The 26,252-nt window shown below is 35.6% G+C and overlaps 3 protein-coding genes across 5 annotated transcripts; 2 read left to right on the top strand and 1 right to left on the bottom strand.

Annotated features, from left to right (window-relative positions):
* The first annotated feature begins 522 nt into the window (after positions 1-522).
* LOC145799401 (uncharacterized) lies at positions 523-1,153 on the top strand. Its single transcript, XM_082888975.1, has 2 exons — positions 523-887; positions 1,117-1,153. The coding sequence occupies exons 1-2, from the start codon at positions 523-525 to the stop codon at positions 1,151-1,153; spliced, it is 402 nt and encodes a 133-aa protein (XP_082745101.1).
* Positions 1,154-6,356: 5,203 nt separating this feature from the next.
* LOC114278864 (uncharacterized) lies at positions 6,357-8,123 on the top strand. The gene is made up of 3 exons (XM_082886772.1): positions 6,357-6,856; positions 7,060-7,178; positions 7,603-8,123. Exons 1-3 carry the CDS (start codon positions 6,762-6,764, stop codon positions 7,791-7,793), a joined length of 405 nt encoding a protein of 134 aa, XP_082742898.1. The 5' UTR covers positions 6,357-6,761; the 3' UTR covers positions 7,794-8,123.
* A 708-nt stretch (positions 8,124-8,831) lies between these two features.
* Positions 8,832-26,040, bottom strand: LOC114278866 (katanin p80 WD40 repeat-containing subunit B1 homolog KTN80.1). Of its 3 annotated transcripts, none has more exons than XR_014339644.1 (18): positions 25,555-25,988; positions 25,000-25,130; positions 24,310-24,427; positions 23,751-23,977; positions 23,556-23,658; positions 18,489-18,559; positions 18,234-18,308; positions 17,996-18,139; positions 17,700-17,859; positions 16,558-17,070; positions 15,526-15,582; positions 15,305-15,441; positions 14,448-14,573; positions 10,978-11,052; positions 10,766-10,878; positions 9,870-10,015; positions 9,666-9,734; positions 8,832-9,195 (listed from the first exon to the last, which is right to left on the bottom strand). XR_014339644.1 is itself a non-coding variant. In XM_082886771.1 (18 exons), the coding sequence occupies exons 4-18, from the start codon at positions 23,892-23,894 to the stop codon at positions 9,135-9,137; spliced, it is 1,965 nt and encodes a 654-aa protein (XP_082742897.1). In that variant the 5' UTR covers positions 23,895-23,982; positions 24,310-24,427; positions 25,000-25,130; positions 25,555-26,040; the 3' UTR covers positions 8,832-9,134. The 3 variants fall into 3 exon arrangements, 2 of the variants coding, with proteins under 2 accessions (XP_082742897.1, XP_082742896.1); XM_082886771.1 differs by having other exon boundaries at positions 9,870-9,986; positions 23,751-23,982; positions 25,555-26,040; XM_082886770.1 differs by having other exon boundaries at positions 9,870-9,986; positions 25,555-26,022.
* Positions 26,041-26,252: the final 212 nt, after the last annotated feature.

Below are 26,252 nucleotides of genomic sequence, written 5' to 3'. Positions count from 1 at the left end.
GATACTGGCAAAAATTTTAAATGACAAGAGATTTTTTCCCTGGTTCAAGATATGACTATATGTTTGTCCTGTAAGTTTTCAATAACAATAAGGAACGATATTTTTTTTTTTCATGTTATAAAAGTAATATCCAAGTTTGTTTCGCTTTTAATGTCAAACAAATATCTTTCAAGTAGGATTGTGTCGGTGCTATTGATGGCACATTGGTAGATGTAAAGACAAAATACATTCCGCGATCGCAAATCTACGGTATCGCAAAATGTACTCGCAGCTTGCGACTTCGACATGTTGTTCACATTTATTAATTCTGGATGGGAAGGTAGCGCTCACGACAACGCTATTTTAGTTTACTCTATTACAAGAGCTGATCTACAGTTCCCACACTCACTCCATGGTGAGTGTCACCAAATAACACACTGTACATTTTTTGAAATTAGTTTTTTGTATATCTATTTGACAGAGCAGTGTATTCATTATTTACATGTAGGCAAGTATTATTTAGTGGATGCTGGTTTCACGAACATGCCTGGATTTCTTGCCCCATTTCGTTCCCAACGCTATCACTTGCAAGAGTTTCATGGCCGTCATTATTCTGGACCCAAGGAATTGTTTAACCATCGACATTCGTCGTTACGCAATATCATAGAAAGAACATTTGGTGTTCTGAAGAAGCGATTTCCAATATTGCGGTCCATGCCAAATTATAAGTCTACAAGACAAGGCCCTCTCGTGATTACATGTTGTGTACTGCACAATTGGATCCGTTTGCATGCAGATATGGACCCATTCTTCATGGAAGCTGATAATGAAATGGCGGCAGAAGCGGAAGGAGACGGGTTTGTTGGAGAGCAAGTTGACTATGTTGACATGTCACAACTTGGGTTGACGTACCAATCAAACTTTAGAAATGTAATTGCTACTACTATGTGGCAAAATTATGTTGGCCATGGCTAAATTTGTGATGTGAACAAAGCAAGTGAATTTCGTAGTGATTAATGGTTGAAAATGTATAATTATTTTACTAGTTTCAATCATTATGACACCTTTATTACATAACTTCCCTCACTTTTTTTGTAATTGTGAATTTAATGACTTTTTTTTTCTCTCTTTTTGTAGGATAACTGACAATGAGGACAAGGATTGGGCTAAATGACAATTAAAGGAAAGGGAACCCAAATCAAATTTCTTTGTCAAACAGCATCACATAGTCAATTAACAAAATATAATTACATGGATAAAGATACTTAATGTGTTGTTGATGCAATGTATAATATGTAGGGGCAAACATTTTTTTTGGTTGATGGTTGAATGATGCATGCAGAAATTGTAGTTTATGATGTTTATTAATTTTTTTTTCATTTTATTAAAATAATGGTTTTGTTATTAATTTTAATTTTTTTTATTAATTCGTATACGAAATAATTTTTTATTAACTTTTTTTTTTCATTTTATTAAAATAATGGTTTTGTTATTAATTTTAATCGTTCTATTAATTTTTATACGAAATAATTTTTTATTATTTTTTTTCATTTTATTCAAATAATGATTTTGTTATTAATTTTAATTTTTATATTAATTTTTATACGAAATAAGTTTTTGTTAATTTTTTTTCATTTTATTAAAATAATGGTTTTGTTATTAATTTTAATTCTTTTTTATTAATTTTTATACGAAATTTTTATTATTAATTTTTTTTTCATTTTATTCAAATAATGGTTTCGTTATCAACTTTAATTGTTCTATTAATTTTTATACAAAATTTTTTTTATTAATTTTTTTTTCATTTTATTAAAATAATGGTTTTGTTTTTAATTTTAATTTTTTTATTAATTTGTATACGAAATAATTTTTCATTAAATTTTTTTTCATTTTATTAAAATAATGATTTTGTTATTAATTTTAATTGTTCTATTAATTTTTTTATGAAATAATTTTTTATTAATTTTGTTTTTCATTTTATTCAAATAATGGTTTTGTTATTAATTTTAATTGTTCTATTAATTTTTTTTCAAAATAATTTTTTATTAATTTTTTTTTTCATTTGATTCAAATAATGGTTTTGTTATTAATTTTAATTGTTCTATTAATTTTTATATGCATTTTTTTATTAATTTTAATTTCAAATTAATTGTTCTATTAATTTTTATGATGTTGTCGACGAAAGTTGTAATTGTTATTGTAATTAACATTCGTGCATCAGTTAGGAGAGATGTATAATATGCACCTTTTAAAAAATGCATATGGCATCTTTACTTCATAATACAACTCACAAATTGTTATAACATTGTCACTGGTTAATTTTAGAGTGCACACAAAAATTTACTATTCATAACGTTAATACAAAATATTACAACAAAAAAAGAATACAAAATATTACAACAAAAAAAGAAAACAAAATTACCACAACATGTGTGAACCATTTAATCGCTCATCGAAACAAGTTAAGCATCATTGTCAAGTGGTGGTAGAGGTGGAGGGAAGTAGTGATGGTACACCTGAGTGACTCGATGGTCAATCTAATTAATGCGGTTACTTGTCACTTCATCATGTCTCCTAAAGTCTGCACGAAACTCACCAAATTGTTGAATTAGTGAGTTCTGAGCGGCGACAAATTCATCGAAACAAGTACCCAATGTATTGACCTGATTAGTTATTTGTTGTTCCCATTGTAGACGCTGATTGTACTGTTCTTGTTCCAAAGCTAAATAATCAGTCCAGTATTGGGGTTGTTGATTTGGTGGCATGGCATTGTCATTGGGGTCTTCCGGATCAGGTATTGGTTCATTTGCAAAATTAATAGCGCCCAGTAAGTTTTCAACACCACCAGCTTGGGTCAGTGTATACTCAGAAATTGGTGAAGTAATTTTCACATCTACTTCACCTTCAAGGTTGATATGATGCGCTTTGAAAATTTTGGTTAACAAAGCTCCAAAAGGTAGTGACCGGCCACTGAGAGTACCAAGATTTGCAACCATCATTTCTTTCAGTAATATGTAGCATAAATCTAATGTTTGTCCAATTTTAAAATAATAAAACAAATAAACATTAAAACATGGAACAACATCAAAATGTCATTTTTTGGGAGTGACATTTTCAACTATCCATCAATGAAGAATACGAAGGTGGGTTTTAAATGTCTTGCTTGTAAATTAGTGCCGGTAAATCAATTCGCACAAATTGTGGTATAAACCTCAGTCAGATCACCAACAATGTTAGCTAACTAAGACTCTGTCTGAAAATGGCATTGCAAATCCCCGGTCTGAACTCCAATAATTTGTGCGAAAGTGTGGGGTTTTAGTGTGATTACCTTACCTTTCACATAAGAGGTCAGACTATACTGTTCCACTTCTCCCTCAGTAGGTCTCAAGTGAAGGTAAAATAAATATACAAGACGGGGATACACCTTTTTGTGATAAATTAGTTAAAGGTAACCATCCCATCGTATCCAGTCTGCTAAGTAACAGTGGATCATTTTGAAAAGGTAGATTTACCTTTCTCCCCGTAACAATTGGTCGATTGGCAAAATTTGAATAAGCTTGTTCGTGATTGTATGTGAGAAAATCAATAGTTGGATAATGATGATGTTGTTGACGTTGTAAAGGATTAGAGGTTTTGCTACGTTCGGGTCTCACTCTTTTTGTTCTCAGCATGATGACTGCAAAAGTTAAGAAAAATGTATCAAAAATGTATGAAAGATGTATAGCAAAATGTATGAAAATGGTGTGAAAAAAAAAAAAACCAACAGATAGCCAAACTGAGCCTCTATTGCTGGTGCAAAAGGCAAGCAACAGATAGCCAAACTGAGCGCAAAAGGCAAGCAAACTAGTGGAAGCTGGGACTGAAACTGGTTGACCGGCCGGTTGTCTCGTTTGCTGAAATATTCGGCTTTGTGCAGCTCAGCTTTGAAATTGTGAAGCTATGAAGAATATGAAATTGTGGTTCAAACTAATCTCTTATGAAAGCTCTTTGTCTCTTCTTTTATACGGATATCTACATTGAATTTATGATATTGTATGGTGAAGAAGTTGCTGAAGTTGTTGGAATAAAGATGGTGAAGATGGTGTAGTTATACAAATGAAGATGCTGACTTATATAAAGCCTCAGTTCCAGAATTTTTTTTAATTTTTTTTTTCATCGAATACTAACTTATAGCACTTTTTATTTATTTTTCATTTCTTTCATATATTGATCACTGACAGTCTGTGCTCAGTTTTGGCCCTTTTTTTTTCTTTTCCTTTATCGAACAGTGACCAATTGATACTCAGCAGAGGAGAGAGGGGGGTCTATTGCATGAGTGAAATTACACTATTGCCCTTTTCATTTTATACTTACATAGTAATTTGACATTCTATGAAAGAGGGGCAAGTTAGTCATTTTATAGTCAAATACATCAATCAATAGCCCCCAATAATATGAGCTTCACGGGCGAGGCAGGAGTGAGGGACAATAATGAAGCTAAAAAAAGGTACAACATAAAGAATTTTTTATTAAATTAATAAAATTTAACAAATGAAAAAATGTTGATAATGTTTGGTAACGTTTATGTTTTGGTTTGTATTTAAAAAAATTTAATAAATTGGTTTTTGTTAATTTTTATCAATATGTAATCTCCAAACGTGTTGGTTTAAACAAAATTTTTAAAAAATATTAAAAACGTATTGCACAAAATGTTTATACAGGCCTAAAAAATGAATTGACAGAAAAAATAATTGACATAAAAATTATTTGAAAAAAAAACTATTCAAAAAAAAAAATCATTTTTTTATTTGAGTATTTTAAAAATAGTTTGGTTATGACTGTTGATCAAAAACACGGATATCGAGTTGTGAGCTGTGTGTTTGATTATCAATTATAGGTTGAATTAAGTTTTGAAAACTATTTTAAAAACTTATCACCAAACAAATTTTTTTATCTCACAGGTCACATCAAACTTTTATAACTCAATTCCACATACAATTCAAAACTCAATTCAACACTCTATTAAAAAACCATAACCAAACAAATTTTTTATACTCAAATCATAATTCCAAAACTCACAAATTCAAAATACAACTCCTACTCTCAAATCATATTTAGAAAGCTCTACCAAAGGTAACCTAAGTTATTTAATGAGGGAGAGATGGGGTTTGTCTGCTCTTCCAAGAATGGGCTAGGGTGGAACTGAGCAAGAATTTGTGTTATAATTATAACTCATAGGAAAGTGCTTCAATGTACTAATTCTATTTTACATGTCATTCTAAAGATGTCAACTGCTGAAAGTGAATCATGCCCCATAACTTTGTAGGAGAGGGTTCAAGAAAAGAGTTGGAAAATTCGAAGATCTTCGAAAATCCTTGAAGAACAACTTCGAATTCTCTAGAATATGATGAGAGGCTTAGATTCTTCAATAATCTCAACTTAGAAATACAACAACAAAGGAGATGATGGAGATAAGAGATTGGGTGAAGAAGAAGGCAAAATGACTAGAGAATAGAATAATGGCAAGGCTCTCCCATGGATCTCCCACTTTCACTCTCAAGGTTGATAATGGAGAAGGGAAATTAGTTCTTTCCCAAGAGTTAAAAATCTCCAAAATCCATCCCTTGTAAAACTATGGGTGGGTGCTATTTATAGGCACCTCATGATGTAGGATGGAGCCCATGTGCAAGGCACATGGGGGATATTCTCTCTAACCACCTTGTCCGAGGAGGTGACCTCTCTAAGGAGGTGACTTCTCCGAGGATGAGAAAACCCCGAAGAGGAGATCAATCCCTCGGCGAACCCTTCTTCTTAGCCACACCTAACCAATGATCCCCAATCATCCCAAAGGGTCAGGGGTAGTCCCAGAGGACGTCCTGCCGCAAAGTATTGCCGAGTCTCATGGACCCCCCGGGGTCGTGCCACCTCGACCCGGGTATAGGCTAGTTTAACCGAAGAGTGAATTTATCTCCACTCACCGTCCTCGGGATCGGGTCCTTTGTTCGGACTCCATTACGCCCATGGTTCTGGTACGTAGATCCCGGAAAGCTTCGAGCCCGCAAGTGTTCTGGGACTCATTAACGGAGCGACTTCTAGATTGCGTCTGAATCCGTTCGAAGCCAAGTGTTTCGGACCTCTAGGTTCGTGGATCCGAACCCTTTCGAGTCCGAGTGCCTCGGATCTCTAGGCTTGCTTAATACCCTTTCGAGTCCGGGCTTGAGTAAGTCTCTAGGTTCGTGGATCCGAACCCTTTCGAGGCTTAGAGCCATTAAGCCCGTTTGACGGCGATAAATCCAAGCCCACCAATCTTGGACTTGCGATAAATTCGGGCCCACTAATCTTGGGCTATTGGGCCTAAATAATTTAGTGGGCTTAAATTAGCTCCTCTTACAAACTTTAAAACCCACTTCCCGTTCATCTCTGTCTCCATGTGTGTTCTGATGTAATTCTTTCGCATCGAATTAAGCCACATGCCTCTTACCACTTGTGCACGCCTCTGTCAGTTCCTTCTGAGTTTCGTTCTTATGATGAACATACTTGTGTGTGTGAAATAATATTCATTCATGTTATTCATGTGTAAAAAGCATGGAAGCATTACAGTCTGCTGGAACAGTTTCACATTGCAGATGCATATTTGATATATATGCATGCACAAATGAAACATTTGACCTGTTCTTTTTGGATATAGTAACGGTTGCAACTTAATTTGGTGTAGCTTGTGTTTTTGAGTACACATGTATTGTTACTTTATTCACACCATTTTTTGTATGTGATGCATCATTTTGAAATAGTATAACATTCCTATGGATGAAATTGATACAGTAAATTCGATGGTGCTGCTGGAGCTCTTCTCAATGTACCGTGATTGGCAGGAGGCAAAAATCCAGACGATAAACAGGTTCACTTTGAGAATGATAAAAGTCATATTTTACAATAGTGCTGTTATTGCAGTAAGTATATTTATGTCTTCTGTCTGGACAAGGCATGGATAAGATTAGATCTGCAGCCAGCTCACCTGAACCCTGTCTAGTATTTAGTGGCAGAATCCATGGATATCCATTTGATTTGTTTTGCTGCATATTATGATAATCGATTATAACTGATGCAGGAAGAGGTAGAAAACAAGATAGAAGTTGCAGATGCTTTGACAGTTAAACTTCTTCAGCGTTTTAATTATTCAGTCTCGACAATGAAGACTACTTCGCATCATCTATCAGAAGGTGAGTGATGCTCTTGCCTAGACTCTTCAATAAATAAACTTAAATATATATATATATATATATATATATATATATATATAATAAAAATAAAGAAAGGGAAAAAAAAAAGCACAAGCCCATTGCAGGTTGCAAAAAAACAATTTCTAAGAAACTGCTCACCAACCCAAATCTCATATTATGGAATGCCGTTGATAGGCAATAACTGTTCAATTAAGAACGCTTAGCCCTGAAAATTTTGGTGGAAGCCCAAGTTGCGTACCTTGGTTCTTCTTGAATGTGCTCATGTACCTGATGAAAGGATGACTTGCTTGATTTGAACTATTATTTTGAGAATCTGTTGATGTGATGTTGTAGATTGTGGGCTTTGTATAATAAGACTTCACATTAAAGTTGTTATTTAACTGTGTATAAAAATTGCATGCAGTTCATGCATTGCAGGTTGATCTTGGGGAGCTGAAGGGAAGGTTGACTAAGGTGATTAGCAACTGTGATTCATTATGCAAGAGAATCATTGCAGAGGGACCCGAATCACTGAGATCATCTGTTAAGCCATTTTCAGTGACCTCAGCAGACCTTGAAACCAGCTGTCGCTTCCATGGAAAGAGCGTTAAATAGAAGCCTGTCTACCATGGAATCCAAGTTAGATTGACTTGCGCATTTACTTTTTGTTGTAAATTTTCCAAGTATTTGACAATCATGGTTGTAGAAATTGAGGTTACACCCTCGGGGCCTGACTAGTGCAGTTTGAACATGCTCCTCTGATTAGCACCTGGTTTTGTCATGGTCAGAAAAGCAAAATAGAGCACTTGTACACCAATCTCCCTTTTGTATCCTACCCATTGTTCATAATTCAATAAAACCTGTGTTTGTGCCATCGTTTCACAGCTTTTATGTTCTTTTATCCGTTGTAATGTTTAATGTACTTCATGTAGTTGTTTCATTCAATCTTCAATGTTATCCAACTATAAAGTGTTTTTCACGCAGCTTTTAAAAGGATGGCTTTTAAACTGGTCTCTCTTTTTTTAAGAAACTTTTTCAATTTTTGTCAAATTATGTATTTATTAATGCTTCCTGTTTGAGAAAACAATACAGATGTGATGAGACTCAACTAAAATAAGTTAAATCATATATTAATTATTTTTGTATTGTTCTATGCACGATTTAAGTGTAAATAGATTATCCAAACTAGTTTAGTTTCTGGATTCCGTGGTAAACTGTGGACACAATACACTACAACATCATCACATACTCAAATTTAATCACCAATGTATAGCATTGGAGTCGATCAGAATAGAGAGTAGACAGGATCAGATCATCCACAGCATCTCCAAAAGAGTTGTCATTATTCTAAATGCAAGCAGAACAAATGGTAGAGAAAGATCCAAAATATAACAATGAAACGCTTCTCAACTTCATATTAAATGAATGAGGGGGGGTTGAAGACAATCAAATAACCCATTAACATCAAAAGTTAAAATTTAACAAGAGTACCCACATTGTAATCAAACTATATTATCCCCGGAACATAGTTATAAAAACTCAAAACATTAAAAACAGAATTGAACCATAATTTAGAGAATCGAAAACAAAGACAAAATGGTTGAATCAATCAAGGCTGTTGCTGAGCAAGAGAGATCACCAGAAGACAAGATGGAACATAAATTTCATTTGCATTAAAGAAGCACAATGTACACATCTAGTTGGACTATTACAAGTACAATATACATATGATTGTCAAATATTACATACTATAATCATTAGAAGAACGCGCTGCCGACAGACCTATGTATTGAGAGACTATCTCTTACTAGCAGCTGAAACAGGTATCGGCATAATATAGACAAAATTTTGGGTGCCTCAATATCGACATGGTTATCTCTCATGTGAATCCTATTAAAAGGCTAGCAGCTGAGCTAGTGCATGACCCCCTTCAATGGCAGTGGTGGATTATGGGGGTCATGAGTTTTGAAGAACTAGATTTAGTTCTTGAGCACATTTCGCCAGTAGACCACCTCTCCTACAGAAAATCATTAGTAAATAGATTAAAAAAGAGTTATGAGTTGCGAAACCACATTCGTCGTTACTTGAGGCAAGAAAGCAAATAAAGCTATTCAACAACCTAATATGTTTAAATGGGTAACTTTGTAAAAAGTGGTATAGAGATTGAACTAACCAGCTTGTGTTTATATTTACAATTGCAAAACTTGGAAGATGAAACTACATATTTCTTAAACTTTATTACCATGTCTTTTCCAATATAACGAGTTTCCATTATGTAGTTTACTTCATGATTGTCCATTACGTCTTCTTTTAAAGAAGAAATGGTTTAAGATAGATTTGGCCATTTGGGACATGAAAAGAGGGATTTCATGACTACCAATTTATCAGGCAAGCTAAACAGCGAAGACCGATTTCTGACAACACCACCTAAACCTAATGTTCTTACATTTAATAAAAAGCTGACTAACCACGAAACAGCTTCTTTACCTTATAAACACCGGAAGAATTTTTGGGATCTTCTGCAGATGGATAAAACACTGACTGCAGCATTCGAGTCTGTCAGAGAAAATTTTCAAGAAGAAATCAGTGTGCTATACAAGTAATTCTCATCCATTCACTGCCATATATTTAGAATGGTGGGTGGGAATGGAACCACAAAAAAAAAGTTCCATTAGATGTTGATAGCTGTACCTTTTCTCTGCATGAAGATCGGGACCAATGACTGGAGGTGCTGAAATGGTTGAGCGGACTACTGGTCCAAAGACTGCAACAAGTTTCAATAGCATCTCCAGGGAAATATTGGCATGCCTATATAATTGTAAGCATTATTAAGATATCTGTCAGGATCCAAGAAATAAAGAGGATATTTATTGCAAATTCACAATTTATCAGTGATATTCTTCAATCATACAGTAATTTATTTATTTATTTTTCTAGTAATTATTTGAAAATCATACATGCTGTGTCAAGTATCGTTTCACTGTATTAATAACCATCAATCAGAAAAGAGATTTTCTCTAGGAATTATAAGGAAATCTTACATCTCTGTCAAGTATTATTATAAAAGGCTCTTGTTTCTTTCATTTTATAATTTCTGCTTCCTTTGCGTGTATGTGTACTTTTTCTTTTCAATTTCAAATGAGAAACCTCAAGATAATATCAAGTTTTCTCTAGGTTTTAGTGCTTCATTAAAAAAAAAGTTTTTTATCTAGATTTTATGTACTTAATTAGAATAATTCCTGTAAGAAAAACTACCTTCTTGGATAATGACCTTTTCTGGGGAGGAGAGAAAAATGAATCACTTTTGCCTCCTCCTCCCCACCCCTCTTCAGAAAACACACATACACACAAGAGATAGTGCAGGAAGAGTTCTTGGATCCTCCACTAGATTAATCCATTCTTCATTAAAAGACTATTTTCTAACATGAAAACTATAATATAAAGTCAACTCTCTGAACAAATTACTAGTAGATTGGGTCCCCTGGATTTGGTCAATAATCTGGACTTAAGAATCCAGAAAGCATTATCACAGACACTACAGCACCCCATGTCAATGTTTTCCGACCCCCAGCAACATAAAAATTTACCTTTCTATCTTGCTATCCAGTAAACCCAAAAGCACAGGCAGCAAGCAAGAAAACAGATCTAAGGTGAGAATCTCCATTTTCTCCATGAGAATACTCATCAGGTCTGCTTGTACCTACACCAGGGAGAATGAACCTTCAAAAAATTAAACAAACACGAAACTGGTTACCAACAGAACAAGCAACAGACTTGAAATCATCCAATGAATACCCACAGAATGATCAGGCAACTTCCTCACAGCATCAATAGCACCATTAATATCATTCCGATCCCAAAAATGCCGCAACACCTGCAAATTTATTAGAATTGTTAAAACCTATCACCTACTTCACCCACTAAACCTAACCCACTACACCACTACCACCTCACCTACTCCACTAAACCTAACCCACTACACCACTACCACCTCCACTTCACCTACTCCACCTACCACCTCCACTTTACCTACTCCATCTACCACCTACTCTTCTATATATAGGAATCATTGTAGCATTCAATAATTCAACAATTACAAACATCAATCAATAATACAATTCTCTTTTTCTCTTTATACATTAAATTTCTACATGGTATCAGAGCAAGGTTAAGCACTTAGTATTTTTCGCTTCACCGGCGGGCGGCAACCTCGCCTTGGCCGTCCGCCGGACCTCAACCTAATCTGCTAAAATTTTTCTACACATACCTTGAAATTTCCTTTCTGAGTGTACTACTGTTCTGTCGCCGGAGACCACCACCGCTTGCACGTCGATGTCCCTTTGCCAAAGCTCCGTCGCGACACCGGCCTTCCTTGCGTCTGGTTTCAATCCCCTGCTATTCCAAGCCACAAAATAGGGCACGACTTTTGAGGGCTCGATATCTATATCCATGTATATCTTTTGGGCAGTCTATATACACACTCATACAGTGTCTTCTACACCGGTAACATGGTACAAGGGCCCAACCCTTCTTGATGCCCTCGACATGATTACAGAGCCCAAGAGGCCATCAGACAAGCCTCTTCGTCTCCCACTTCAGGATGTCTACAAGATTGGCGGTATTGGTAATTTGGCCCACTTTTTTGATCAACACCAGCATATAGTTTCAAAGAGATAACTATATTATATAATTTTTTCTATTTTAAAATATTTTTCCACCGTCCAAACCTTATTTTTTTTATCTTATATATATAAAAAATTGGATGGAACTCACGTGGGTGCTACTTTTTCTTTTTCTTCTTTCCACAGCCCAACTTTTCCTTGAACCTCAATTTTTTATTATTAAAAATAAAAAAATTAAAAATAAAAAATAAAAAAAAAAAAAAAAAAATTTCATTCCATCTAATTTTTCTGCTCAGTCTTGTACCTTCAAGCCATTCGGATTTGCACAATACACTCATTTTATTTCTATCGGGATTTCGCCCTGATCACAATTTTACACCAAAAAAAAAAAAAAAAAACAAACAAACAAACCCAAACAACCACATCCACAGGCGGGATTTTTCTCTCTACTCTGCCGCCGGTCTCTTCTTCTTGCCTCCGTCCTGAGCGGCCCTTGCCGGTGCTGCCTCCGTGTTTTCCACGCCGCCCAGCACGTTCACTCCCCCATACTCCTCCACTGCAGCATATGGCGGACCTCCAAATCGGAACATCACGGTGGCCTTCCGCTTCAGCTCCTTATTTTCCGCCTTTAGCACACTTATCTCTGCTCGCGCATCCTTATACATGCGCTGGAGCAGAGCCAGTTGGGCGTTTAACTGCTGCACCTCATTTGTCCTACTCTGCAGCCGGTGCGACAAGTTTGTGACCGCAGTCATGGTTTCCACACATGACTTCAATGTATACTGATTGGCCTCAATATCCGTTTGCACTGCCATTTTTTGCTCCACCGACCGCATCGGAAAGTTCAACGGAGCAAAACCAGAGGTGTTTGGTTGAGGTTCACGGGCCACCGCACCTGTTATCTCTCCTGTTGACTCGTTGAGGTCGGGAAAGAGAGTGAGCAGACCACGGGAAGATGAGGCCATGTTCTGGGTAGCTGAACGGGAAGAAGAGGCCATGTTTTTTGGGTTGCTGAGTGTTTCCGAGAAGGGTTGGATACAGAGTATTTACAGATTGTTTCAGAATGACAAGTTCAGAGGTTTCAGTCTGGTTTGGTTTCCTCCGCCTCCGCATTGGTTTATATTGACACTGACGACGCGGCCGACACGCCGCTCTGTCGCTCACGTGCCTCGCCGCGTCTCCGGCTCACCTTTTGATGGCTCGACGCTTTCTGTCGGGCCCGACTTTTGATGAAGTGGGCGCGCCTTTTGAGGGCGCAACTTTTGATGGCACGCCTTTTTATGGATTGGACACGCATTTTGATGGCACGTTTTTTTATGGATTGGGCACGCCTTTTGATGGCACGCCTTTTTTGAAAAATTGGACACATCTTTTGAGGGTGCGATTTTTAAGGGTCCGACAAGACTCTGTAAACTGTCCCGACATTGATTCCGGTTAGCTCCTTCATGGGTCCGACAAGACTCTGTAAACTGTCCCGACATTGATTCCGGTTAGCTCCTTCATGGGTCCGACAAGACTCTGTAAACTGTCCCGACATTGATTCCGGTTAGCTCCTTCATGGGTCCGACAAGACTCTGTAAACTGTCCCTACATTGATTCCGGTTAGCTCCTTTATGGGTCCGACAAGACTCTGTAAACTGTCCCGACATTGATTCCGGTTAGTTTCTACAAGGGTCCAGCAAGACTCCGTAAACTGTCTTCTACAACGGTCCGACATGACCCCATAAACTGTCTTCTACATCGGTCCGACACGAGCCAGTGTCTTCTACATCGGTCTTCTACAACGGTCTGACACGACCATACAGTGTCTCCTATCCTCTTTTATTTTTTATGTATTTTCTTGTTTTGTTACTCTCTCCAAACTCAAGTTGGTTAGTTCCTATCCCCCTTGAGTTTGCGGGGGGCTGTTAAAACCTATCACCTACTTCACCCACTAAACCTAACCCACTACACCACTACCACCTCACCTACTCCACTAAACCTAACCCACTACACCACTACCACCTCCACTTCACCTACTCCACCTACCACCTCCACTTTACCTACTCCATCTACCACCTACTCTTCTATATATAGGAATCATTGTAGCATTCAATAATTCAACAATTACAAACATCAATCAATAATACAATTCTCTTTTTCTCTTTATACTGTGTATAACCCCCCCTCAAACTCAAATAGGTGTGAAGATAGAAACCTATTTGAGTTTGCGGGGGGCTGTTAAAACCTATCACCTACTTCACCCACTAAACCTAACCTACTACACCACTACCACCTCACCTACTCCACTAAACCTAACCCACTACACCACTACCACCTCCACTTCACCTACTCCACCTACCACCTCCACTTTACCTACTCCATCTACCACCTACTCTTCTATATATAGGAATCATTGTAGCATTCAATAATTCAACAATTACAAACATCAATCAATAATACAATTCTCTTTTTCTCTTTATACATTAAATTTCTACAAGAATTTTACATGCTCACAGCCTTGTAATATAAAATAAGATGCTAGAACGCAATTCATGTAACAAGCAATAACAGTACACCAAAATAGACTATCAGCGGCATAACAACCAGCCAGCAACATCTTTAAATGTTCTGGCAATGGAGGCTGATTTGGACCCGCTAAACTTACCTGTAATTTCGTCAAGCGGGACTGAAGGGTACTCAAGAATACATCATGATTCTGCATCAAATCTTCAGTTAAGTCACCATCATTTGAGGATGTCAACTCCCTTCCAGTAATTTGTGGATCTCTATTCTGTAAGTCGCCACGTAACAAGATGAATATTCAAAAGACAGACTCTTTAGACAAAATCTAAAAATGTGTCTGCATTAAATGAGAGAAGGAAAAAAAGAAAACTGAAATATAATGTTTAACATTATACACTCCAGAACAAATCCCAATCCCCCAGGCCTCTCTTCCCCTTCCTCTTCCTCATAAATGCAATCATTACTTCGGCTAGCCTACTAGTTTGTAGAACCTTAATTGAGAGAGAGAGAAACTGGGACACTAATTCCATAGGTTTCAATTTATACAACTATGGCCTATCCCCCTTGCACCCCAACTCTTCCAACCTTTACTTTAGGTATGGTCCATCCAGTTAAAACCAAGTACCAATATAGACCAAACTGAAAGGTCATATCAAACAGAAGATGAGGGTATTTAAAATCAGCAGCATGGAACAATCCAACTTGCTTCCAAGCAATTGGAAATAATAGTGTTTACCAGAGTGCTAATACAAGACACCAAATGATGTTCCCACATCCCATAGGAGTCAGGCACTGATACATGAGGCTAGATCAAGTGCTTGTGCTCATAGAATTTAATTATGATTAATTATACACTGCATCATTAGCAGTAATACAAGTAGCCTACTAATTCAAAATATCCTGCATGTGTGTTCATACAAAATCAAAACAATATCACACATCACTTTGCCCATGCATCAGTCACAAAAAGATAACCATTTAAGTAGGTAAAAACCCTACCAGCATGGGGGTTGTTTTAGCAGTCTCAGTTATTATATGAGCGGTTGTATCATGTGCCTGAACCTCATCACTATTTAATCTTTCTCTCCTTTCAAACCTCTCAACCAGAGAGCGCGTCCTTCCCTGTACAACTGCCACTGCCAAAAGAATCAAATTCTAAATGAATCAAATTCTATACAATGTGACCTTTCAAACAGTGTAGATATCATTTGATAGCAAACCTCCATTGACAAGTTTAACCGAATTTGTCCCTTCAGAGCTACTGGGGGGGTCATTGCCTGAAAATAATGAAGGGAAAAAAAAGGAAAGAAAAACCAATCAAACTCGTGAGCAATAGATTGTATATATAATCAAAATCTCATACGATAACATTCAAAAACATAAATCATATTTTGGACATATGTACGATATGAAGCAAAACATTCTTCTATCCTTTCAAAAACCCAAGAGAGGAATGAAAACAGTACAGAAGAGAAAGTACTGGACTTTGATAAATATTGAAATGAAAATGGAGTTTAAAAACTTACATTAGTCTTTCTTTAAAGAATTTCAAACTGGAAATGGAAGAAATGATGTTTTCAGAAATTGGTTTTGTCAAGTAATCTCCCCTTTCTTTCTGGAAAATTTAAATGTCTTCTGAAAACAGAATCAATATGCTGCAAGTTCTAGGTAAAGTTTCAATCTCAAAATACAGATTTGTTAATGTAATTGGCAATGAATTCCCAGATCTGTATGTTCACAAAGCAATAATGTCAACACACATGCTTTATCATGTTTTATGCAAGGTAGTTAAGAAACAGAAAATTCAAAAGTTCAGTCATCACTAAAATGGACCCAGAGATTGATGAGTGAACAGGGAAGAAAGAAATAATTACAAAAATAAAATAGATAAGAAGGTAAAAAAAGCATCAGTTGGTACAAGAGTTTTATGGAAGCTGCATAGAAGACCAAATTTGCTGCCTATGTATGGAGAAATTAATTCAGCTGAAGGTGCTATGAGATATGTTGGGCCCTTTCATAGAGTGGAATGAGAACAAGAAGTTGTAGCCAAAGACAATTTTCAGGACAAGACTATAAAGTGGAGCGAACAGATAAAAACTACTCATGCAAAATAATTTGACGAATAAACAGGAGAGTAAGTAGACATGAAAAGAAAAAGAATAGAAACATGTATAAATTAAAAGGATAGAACAGAAAGTGCATAAAATGTCATGTAAAGAAATAGCAGTGTAGCAGAGGAAAAAGAACTTAACCGTTTTCTTGATTAGATGGTCCCTTTGGTGACAAAACTTTTTCGAACTTCTCTGCAACACTCTTGATATTCAAATGCTTTTCCACAGAGGTTTCTCTAGCATCATCATCTGCTATAAGCCTGTGATGGAAGCTTGGATCCACTGCAGTATCATCACTTCTTTTGCAAAAAGATTCAGATTCAATGGGCACCGACAGCCTCTCCCCATCAAATTTGGTAGCTGATGGCCTCCGTATATGAGGTGGCTTGAGTGACATACCAATGCTGGCCCTCCCAGAGCTAACAGATTCTCTTCTAGAATTGGCCGATTCTTTTCCATCAGCATTGTCCCGAGGTACAACACTAGGTACTATGAAGGATTTAGTATTTGTTTGCCCAATATTTTTTGCATGCACAGCAACTGCAGGACCCTTCTTCTGGGCTTGTATATTATTGATTTCCTTGGAATCAGAGGGGTTTACAACCTTAGGAGACGTATAAGAACCAACTCTTTTCGAGGCAACTGGAGTACCACCTGCAGATTTTCATGGAACAACATGTTAGGGGACAGACAATATAACCAAAAGCAAAACGGTACAGACACTACAGAGAATTTATTGGGTATCCAAATAAGATCACAACTTGAGCAACTACGTAAAAATACTGTAGTCATCCCTGGTTTAGGCCTAGGCATGCACATCACTTACATGCAGACTTAATCTATCTGTCTAAACAACCCACAAATCAGCCTAGTTGCAACTTTTTTACAATAGCCCGTGTGCCAGTGCTTCATAGGTTTTAATTAACCACTGAACGGGCAGATGAATACATTTTATGTACAAATTCTCTTGCTCAGTGTGACCACAAGTAACATAAAATCAATAACAAATATATATCACAACTTAGAGAAATCAATATGAATTTATAAAATTAACAAAGGCATATCACAACTAAATAGAAATTAAATCAATATAAATTTATAAACATCATGTGTAATACTGGTATATCAAGGCCTTGCAAATATCCAAAAACCGCCCTGTTCCCAACCTTTGAATCCACATCCCATATCGTCAATGGATGAATATAATTAAAAAGGGTATCCAAACATAATCAGATTTTGAGTAAGACCGAAATTACAATTTTCAAGTAAATACAAAAACTTACTGTCCACGTATATATTTTTTATCTCTTTAATCTCATAATCTGGAGATGGGCAGCGCACACTTGAAGCAGTCGTTCTATGACTCCCTACTTTATCCAAAGGACTTTCCTGAAGATCATGTTTCTGCTCAGTTACCAAGCCAGCCCCACATGGCTCGATAAGCTGACAAAAAGAAGACAAATGGACTTGAGGAAAAAGAGAAACTGAATTTAAGATGCAAAGGGGAAAAAAAGCTTGTAAAGTAACAATGAAAGAAAATAATCGAAGTAGTTAAAAAGAACTAGATGAAGGCAACTACCGAAATATCTGATGCCCAAATCGCAATAGAGTTCCGATAATACGAGCAACCCAAGAGTTTTCCATCATGTATACAGATGTCACCCAGTGTTGACCATCCCATATCCACAGCATCGTGACAAATTACAGGCTCCCATGAATAAACCTGCAGTTAAAGGGGCACGGACACGTAATGGCTAATTTCTTTTCCCAAAAGGCCGAAACCAAATCTTAAAATATCAAGTGGTTGAGATTGGAACCTTTAAGCTATCATTCAATCCACAAAACAGGGTTCTTCCATCTGGGTGAAAGGCAATTGATCGTACCTCTGTAGCCTGGAAAATAAAAAAGAACAAGAAAATTGTGAAAAAGATTGTGTTTCTAACCTCTAGCAGTGAACTCAACAACTTGTCTCAGCAATTTCTTTGTTGCAAACTTTAATAAGGTAATGAATAAATATCAACTTCACAAAGCTTAAATTATCAACAAGGTTAGAATTACACAAGCACACATACCTCCGGTCTGGTTGATCCAATTAGTTCAAAGGACTCCAAATCCCAAAATTTCACTGTCCTGTCTGCTGAACCTGAACAATAGCTCACACATCACTACAACTTACCAGAGAAGGAAAGTGAAAACCAGAAGCCAATTTAGAGCACAAATGAGGCAGTAAATATTTATATTTGAGGCGCATTGACATATCATTCACAATTTCCAACATCCCATAAATTTGTTAGATGATGTGAAAAGCCATGACACATATCGAACCCAACTGTAATATAGAACTAAATATATGGTTAATGCACAGATAACAAGATGAATGTTAGCCCACCAACCACCATCAGTACCCAATAGCCCACCATCATAGGATCCCCTTGCTACCCAAACACAAAAAATTATTTTAAAAAAAGAACACCCCTTCCTTTTTGGTAAGAGCAAATGTTGGATTTTTCCCTCTCTGGTCTAAATGGAAAACAAATATGATATCAAACACAAGTTGAAAATTGCACGTAGTGACTCATGTATTAGATGCAAAGACTTGCCAATAAAGAAAAAAAAAAAGTTGTACACTTTTATTTATCGAGCTTTCAAGGTACGTTTCATACACAAATGAAATGAACTGAGAATGGAATGAGAGTGGGAATGAACCACAAGTTTGAATGGAAAGGAATATTGCCTATTCTCCGTCCAATGTTTTGTTGCCAACATGGAATGATATAGGAATTAAATGACAAATTTCATTCCCGTGTTTGGTTAAGCCTATTAAGAAGATGGAATGGAAAGAAATTTTTTTATTATCAATGGTGGTGTTGAAGGTGGTGATAGTGGCGAGGGGATAGTGAGGTTTTAAAAACTGGATCAAATCGGCAGGTAGAATTGGGACTTGGTCAGCTTTCCGGTCCTGAATACCTAAAAGAACCGTTCACAACATAAAAACCGTTCTTGATTTTCAAAACCGCCAAACCATTTGACCTGTTTCCGGTTGATGGTGATGGAATGGGTTTCTTACCCTTTCGGAAACTCCCTAACCAATCCGGCGATAACCATTTCCCCAGTACTGTACTGGGCAACCTATCCACCGACTCACGACACGCCACACCAATCCAACCTCGATAGTCGATGGGCTCCAGCTCCAACCGTGACTGTCTATGACGAAGGTGAGACCCTCCCTCCTCCTAAACTTTGTTGTAAATGGTCAATGATATAGTCTATGTTTTTTTTTATCAACCTTGTTTATGTTGAGAACATAAATTGTTACATTGAAAGTTGAAACATTAATGTCATGAAATGACTTCAACTTTAATGTGATGAGACAACTTGTGCCTTTCCATTAAATACTCATATATGCATATATGTATGTCTATGTACTATGAACAAGATATTACAAGTGTATACTTAATATTTTAGGTTAAATTATTATTTTGTGCATTTACTTATTTACTTTAGAAAAAAAAAAAAGACGAAACATGTCAAAAAAATTTAAGATTTTTAAATTTTTAATATTTATTTTGGTTATTTATACATAATTTTTAATATATTTATGACATCACAGTTCGATACCAGTTTGATTTTGGTTGACCTGACGTTGAACTAGTAATCCGTGACCCGATTATTTTTTGTGATTCTCTTAAAAGTTTGAGTATCAAAACATTAGGTGGTTGTAGCATGGTGTGGTGTGAAATGTATGTAGTAGTGGTGATGGTGGTAGCGCCGATAGTGATAGGATGGTGGCAATGGTCGTGCCTATGACTTTGGTAGTGGTGGTAGTGGTGTGGTAAGGTAATACTAGTGGTGGTGGTAGCGGTAAAGACCGGTGCCAGAGCAGGAAGTTCATCGTCACCATCACTAGACAAGGGTGCTAGCGCTAGAAGTTCATCATCATTTGCCACCATCAAACAGCGGTGTCAGAGCAACAAGTTCATCACCATCAAATCTCGGTGCCGAAGCAAGAAATTCATTATCATCACCACCAAAATCAGGTGACGGAGCTGGAAGTTCATGATCATCATCATCACTAGACACCGATGACAATGCCTCTTGATTGTCACTAGACACTGGTAACGGAGTAGCAGGAAGTTGATCATCACCGCCAGACACCACCGGTGGAGGCGTAGAATAGTCATCTAAAGGTGCAGGTACAGGTAAAACAAGAAATTGATCGTCGGCACTAGAAACCAGTGACAGTACAAAATCATATATGGTGGTGTAGGTGCATGAGCCAACGGCACAGAATGTGTGGGTTATGTTAAGGAAGAATGACGCCAACATTGATGTATAAGCCAACGAAAATCAAGACTGCAAGTGTAAAAGCAATCTTCATGAATTGTTTTAACAACCTCACAAACTCTTCACTAAGGTGAGGCATCATAAGGAAAACCACATCTCTATTATGATGATGATGATGATGATGATGAGGCTTGGATGATTTTTGTAGGGCACCAAGACCCAACCAACATTGCTTCACCTTCTCTGCCGCAAGAGGTCCCCTTGGGATTGGGAATCCCGAAAATCGCAGAATCGGCCACCATGGAGGGAAGAAGGGAGCCAAGACTGGCCTCTGTGGATACCATGGCCACAACATGGCTTTGAAACCTCCTCTTGAATTGCTTTCACACACTTTAGAATCGCCTTAATCGGTGCTACAACTAAAAATCCTCGCTTCATTCAGCCTAAACTACAACCACAACTAAAAACTTCAAACTTAATTTTTTAAGCTTTAAAATGATCAAATTAGACTGGAAATTTATACAAGTTTTGTAGTAGAGTTTAAATGCATAACTACCCTGTTATAACTTACAATTGATAGATCAAGGTTTTTAGATGGACAATCAAGTCTTATTTTATAAATTTTGTTCTCAAAAAGTTCAATTTCCTATAATGGAATATTTTATTCCAATTTTAACTTTCGTATTTAATAAAAATAAAAATTTCATAAATAATTTTAATTTACTTAAAATTATATTTTTTAGTTGTAAAAACTAAATATATTATATTAAAAAAAATCATAAACAACAATCAGATGGAACAACGAAGATAATAAACTCATCATTTTTTGTTGATTCAAACTACGAATTATTTTTTGATAAATGTACCAACAAAACACAATTTTATTAAAATTTCATCAAGAGAGTTATGGAAAATAATAGGGTTAATTACACCAAGACTCCTCAACTATTAGTGACTATCAACTTACCCTCATCATCTATAAAAGATACTCGTTAATAGTTGAGGGGGTCTCAATGTAATTAACCTGGAATAATACTATGGCAAATTCACATATTTTTCAATGCAAGAGATAATTGATGAATGTTATATTTATAGTTTTGTTTATGAAAATTTATTTAATTTCAACAATTAAAAATATTTTTAATGATAATAATTTAAATTTGTTTTAATTTTTTTTATCGTATTTTAATGAGAATTGTAAAATTGGAATACAATATATTATGAATAATTGTCGAACAATTTACAAAAAGTAGGATTTAGTTTCTCCACATTAAATTTAATAAGACTATAATTTTTTTAGGATAAAAGATTGAGGCCTCGAATGTGTGGAGCGCGAATGGCGCGAATAGTACAGAAAATATTATCTTACCGGTAAGAGAATAAAAAAAACCCTTAAAACGACGTCGTTTTGAGATTTCGAGCCATTCGCGCCTTTAATATTTCGAGGTACGTAGCATTCTTCTTTTTTTAGTTTTAGTTGCATTAGACATCTAAAAATAATAGCAATTAATTTTTAAAAATAATAAGAATAGTAAAAATATATTGATCTTTCATTACTAAAATGGTTTGAGTGTTATTGTAAAATTGAAATACTAGAGAAGGATTGATAGCCCAATACGGATGGCAACGTTTTTCAAGCGATGGGTACTATCTTTGTCAACAAAAATAGTTTCGGAGCACCATATAGTATTTTGTTCATGATAATCCAAATTAATCCTGTATAGAAAAATTAAATAACACCATATGATATTTTGGAATTATCATCCAAAAGTAAATAGAGAAGTGGAAATTTTTTTATATTTTGTTTTGTTAGTTTTTTCGTTTTAATTCTTTTTCTTTTGGTTGGATTTGGGCTAGTTACATGTATGATTCTCTCCTACATTATAATGGAAAAAATTAACATCTTCTATATTTTTAATTTAATGTTATAGCGACACCTTGATTCACTCATAACACATAAATAACAAAATAGCAAAGTGATAATGGTTTCAATTTTATATAGATGATTTATATTTTAAAAAAGAATATTTCCATAAACGAAAATAGCCTTTTTATCATAGTCATGAGACAAGGGTGGGCTGACACTGGGTTTGTGGTATTCTATCCCTGCCCAATTCTTTGTTGAGGTGTGAAAAATCAAGAAGATGGCAAGAGTGGAGGGAGTAAGAGAGTTAGGAGGGGTATGATACTAATAAGAGAAATGATGTATTATATATACGATGGAGAAAGATTGATTAGTAATACGAGATATTTAAAAAAAAATTGAGTGATAAAAAAGTTAAAAAAAAAATTGAAATACATATAAACATAATGATGTATCACTTTGATTATATTTTAGAAACTAAACTATATATTAATATATATACATAAAAAAAAATTGATTAATGTAAACTAAATGGAGTGAGGGAAGCAAATCTAATTCCCTCCCATATTGGGAAATTGCCCCCATTGAGTTTGGAAAAATTTCAGTTTTATATATAATTTTAGAATTTCTTTTCAAAATTTCCCCAATGAAATTCTAAATTGCGGCCACAGAAGATTAAGAAATTTTATTTTACCTATGGTTTTAGAATAATTTTTTATTTGCCTCATATTAATTTTTTTTTTAAATTATTATTTTTACTTATGATTTAAATTTTTTGAAGAATTGCCCTTTTATTTTTGCTCCCATGAAAATTCCCCATCCACTTATATTATTTCCCCCTCAGATTTCCATCTCTCTCTGTTTTGTTGCGCATGTTGTTCATTACTTGGATTGATTTGGAACAGTAATGCAGTGCTATACATCAAATAGGAAAAACAAAGTGTACAGTTTTATGTAAGAAAAATACGTGTTCCACCCCTGCATAACTTACCTGTTGCCAAAAGGAACTCAAGGGGATGGAAATCTATGGATCGAATATGTCCTTCATGGAGCTTGAATTCATGCAAGAGCTTTCCAGCAGTTAGATCCCACACCTGTCCAAAAAAATAGGGATCATTATCCAAACAATAATTTAAAAAAAAATACTGCTTTCAGGCTGAACTGCCAACAAGAAGTCTGATATTACCTTTACAACATTATCAAATCCACCAGATACTACCCAGCGACCATCAGGACTAAATTTTATAGCACTAATTCCTCGAGTATGACCCTTGTATGTGTGAATGCATCCCTTCTTTCTGATATCCCAGATCTTTAGATTAGTATCCATGGCACCAGAGGCAAAAAATTCACCAAATGGATGGAATTCAACAGCAGTGCAATTGGATCTGTGTCCAGTAAGAGTGCGAACCACTACACTTCAAGATTAATAACAACTAGATTAGGACAAGCCACCCACCACTCTTAAAATCCGTGTTATTACAACAAATTGCAGGTCAAGAAGTTTCAGTTATAGAAAACATATACTCTAGTTCCACTACTTGCAAATCAGGAATCCAGATTACCCCGGTGAGATATTGATTAATTTACATTACATATATCTATATTAAACATGATATATCAAAATTAATATTTAACAAAACAGAATTATGTATTTCTGTTAGTTTACAGAAACAAAATCATGCAACAATGCTTTCAATCTAGGCTCAACTTTTACTGAGCTAATGAAGAACAAAACGACTTACTCTTTGTTTCTTCCAAATCCCACAACTTTATAACACCAGCAGAAGCTCCAGCAAGCACCAAAACCTCTGTCGAATCAAATGTTACAGATTCTACTGGACTTGTGTGACCACATAGACTCTGCAAAAGAAACACAACCTTATTCCATCATATAAAGTAACCACAGCTACTTCAACTGTGACACCAAATCATAGTATATTTTGAATACCAATACTTGCACACACAATTAATGATGCAATGCAAGAGAGTCTTCAAAGCTGAATATACATAAATTCAACAATAAATAAGATGTTAAAATGGATGCACAGTTAGTGAAGTTGTATGAACAAGAAATAACTCCTATACTTCATTAAGCCAACAATGTCAGAATGTCTCAATTGTATTTCACTATTTCCTCGTATATAATAATAAATATCTCAAAATTTTCACAAAACTGCTTGCACAATTTCCGAATTATGCCAAGAAATATAGCGGATGACAACAGAAAACCTAATTGTTGTAGTTTTCTTGACATAATTGGAAACTAATCACAAGATTTTCTCTAATCATGAATTATTTCAATGCAAATTTTCCAAATACATCAATGAACTTACAACACAATGCAAATCAAGCACACCTCCAACAAGCTGTAAAATCCAAACTAATCAATACTATATCATAAATCCAAAGCCAAATTCCAAGCTCAAACTCACCATTAATGAAGTTGCCTTGCCAATCGACCAAAGATTCACTTTTTGATCATCCCCACCGGTAACGAAAAGTCGACACGTCTTCTTCCCGAGAGTAAGGCAATTCACACTACCCGAATGAGCCATAAACTCCTCTATTTTCAATTCAGTCAAGAAAACAAATGCATCCAATACGAATACAACAAAAAAAAAATGAACCATCAAATTCAAAACTCTAACATCTCTTTAATTGCCATGAAAATGCAGGAACAAGAAAACAAAAATTAAACCCCTGAGCCTCAAATTTTTCTTAGTTAAATGACCCAACAATGTGAAATCCCACAACTTAAATCAGCTGAACTGAGCTGAGCTAAATTTGATTAAAAGTGAAGCCATGGTATTTTTTTTTTTTTTGTTTTTCTTTACTTTCTCAGCAACCAAACAGAGGAGAAAATACATTTTCCAAGATGGCTAAATGAAAGTAGTTCAGATCATGTGAAACTAATGGAAAACCCTAGAATTAAATCAAAAACTCGAATCAGAGAGAGCTCAATGTGAGCTAAAAATTTCAGAGGATACGCAATTTATATCCACGCTTCGCCATTTGAGAGATCTCTGGTTCCGAAACTGGGATCCGAGAACTGAAACGCCGTCGTCTCGGGCTTGATCTTCGTCGTCGTTGAGGTGGTTTCGATTTCTATATATATATATATATATATATGTGAATGTGTGTATAGATTGAAATGTATAGGATGTGAAATCTACCGAACGAAGAAAGATGATTCGGAGATTCTAGTGAGAGAGAAGAGAGAAAGTTGAGACTTTTTGTATGCTTTTTAGGCGAGACGCGTCTCTGCAGCTCTTTGCCTCGTTGAGAGGGAGAGAGAGAGAGAGAGAGAGAGAATGAGAGTGGAGCTGAAATATACGGCACTGAAATTTCAGAAATCGGACCGTGATTTGAGGCAGTCTTTGACAGGAGCCTATCATGCATCCTTTAAAATTTGGGACCGGAGAGACCGGCTTCTCTCCGTTTGTTCGGACTATTTTGAAAGGATAATTATAATTAATGTTTTAATTAAAAATTAATTATAATTAATTTTTTTATAAGTGGGATAAGTGATTATAATATGAGAAATTGATTATAATTTACTTTTCAAAAGACCTCTTCGTCGTTTATTTTTGGAATCCCATTTTAATAATTTAAATTACTTAAAATATATTGTTCTTATTGAAAGTTAACTTTAATTAATAATGATAACTATGTATTTAAATTAATT

The sequence above is a fragment of the Camellia sinensis genome, chromosome 9 (assembly GCF_055761805.1).
Source record: "Camellia sinensis isolate YWXY chromosome 9, ASM5576180v1, whole genome shotgun sequence".
NCBI classification, from domain to species: domain Eukaryota; kingdom Viridiplantae; phylum Streptophyta; class Magnoliopsida; order Ericales; family Theaceae; genus Camellia; species Camellia sinensis.
This window is presented reverse-complemented; position numbering and strand designations above follow the sequence as displayed.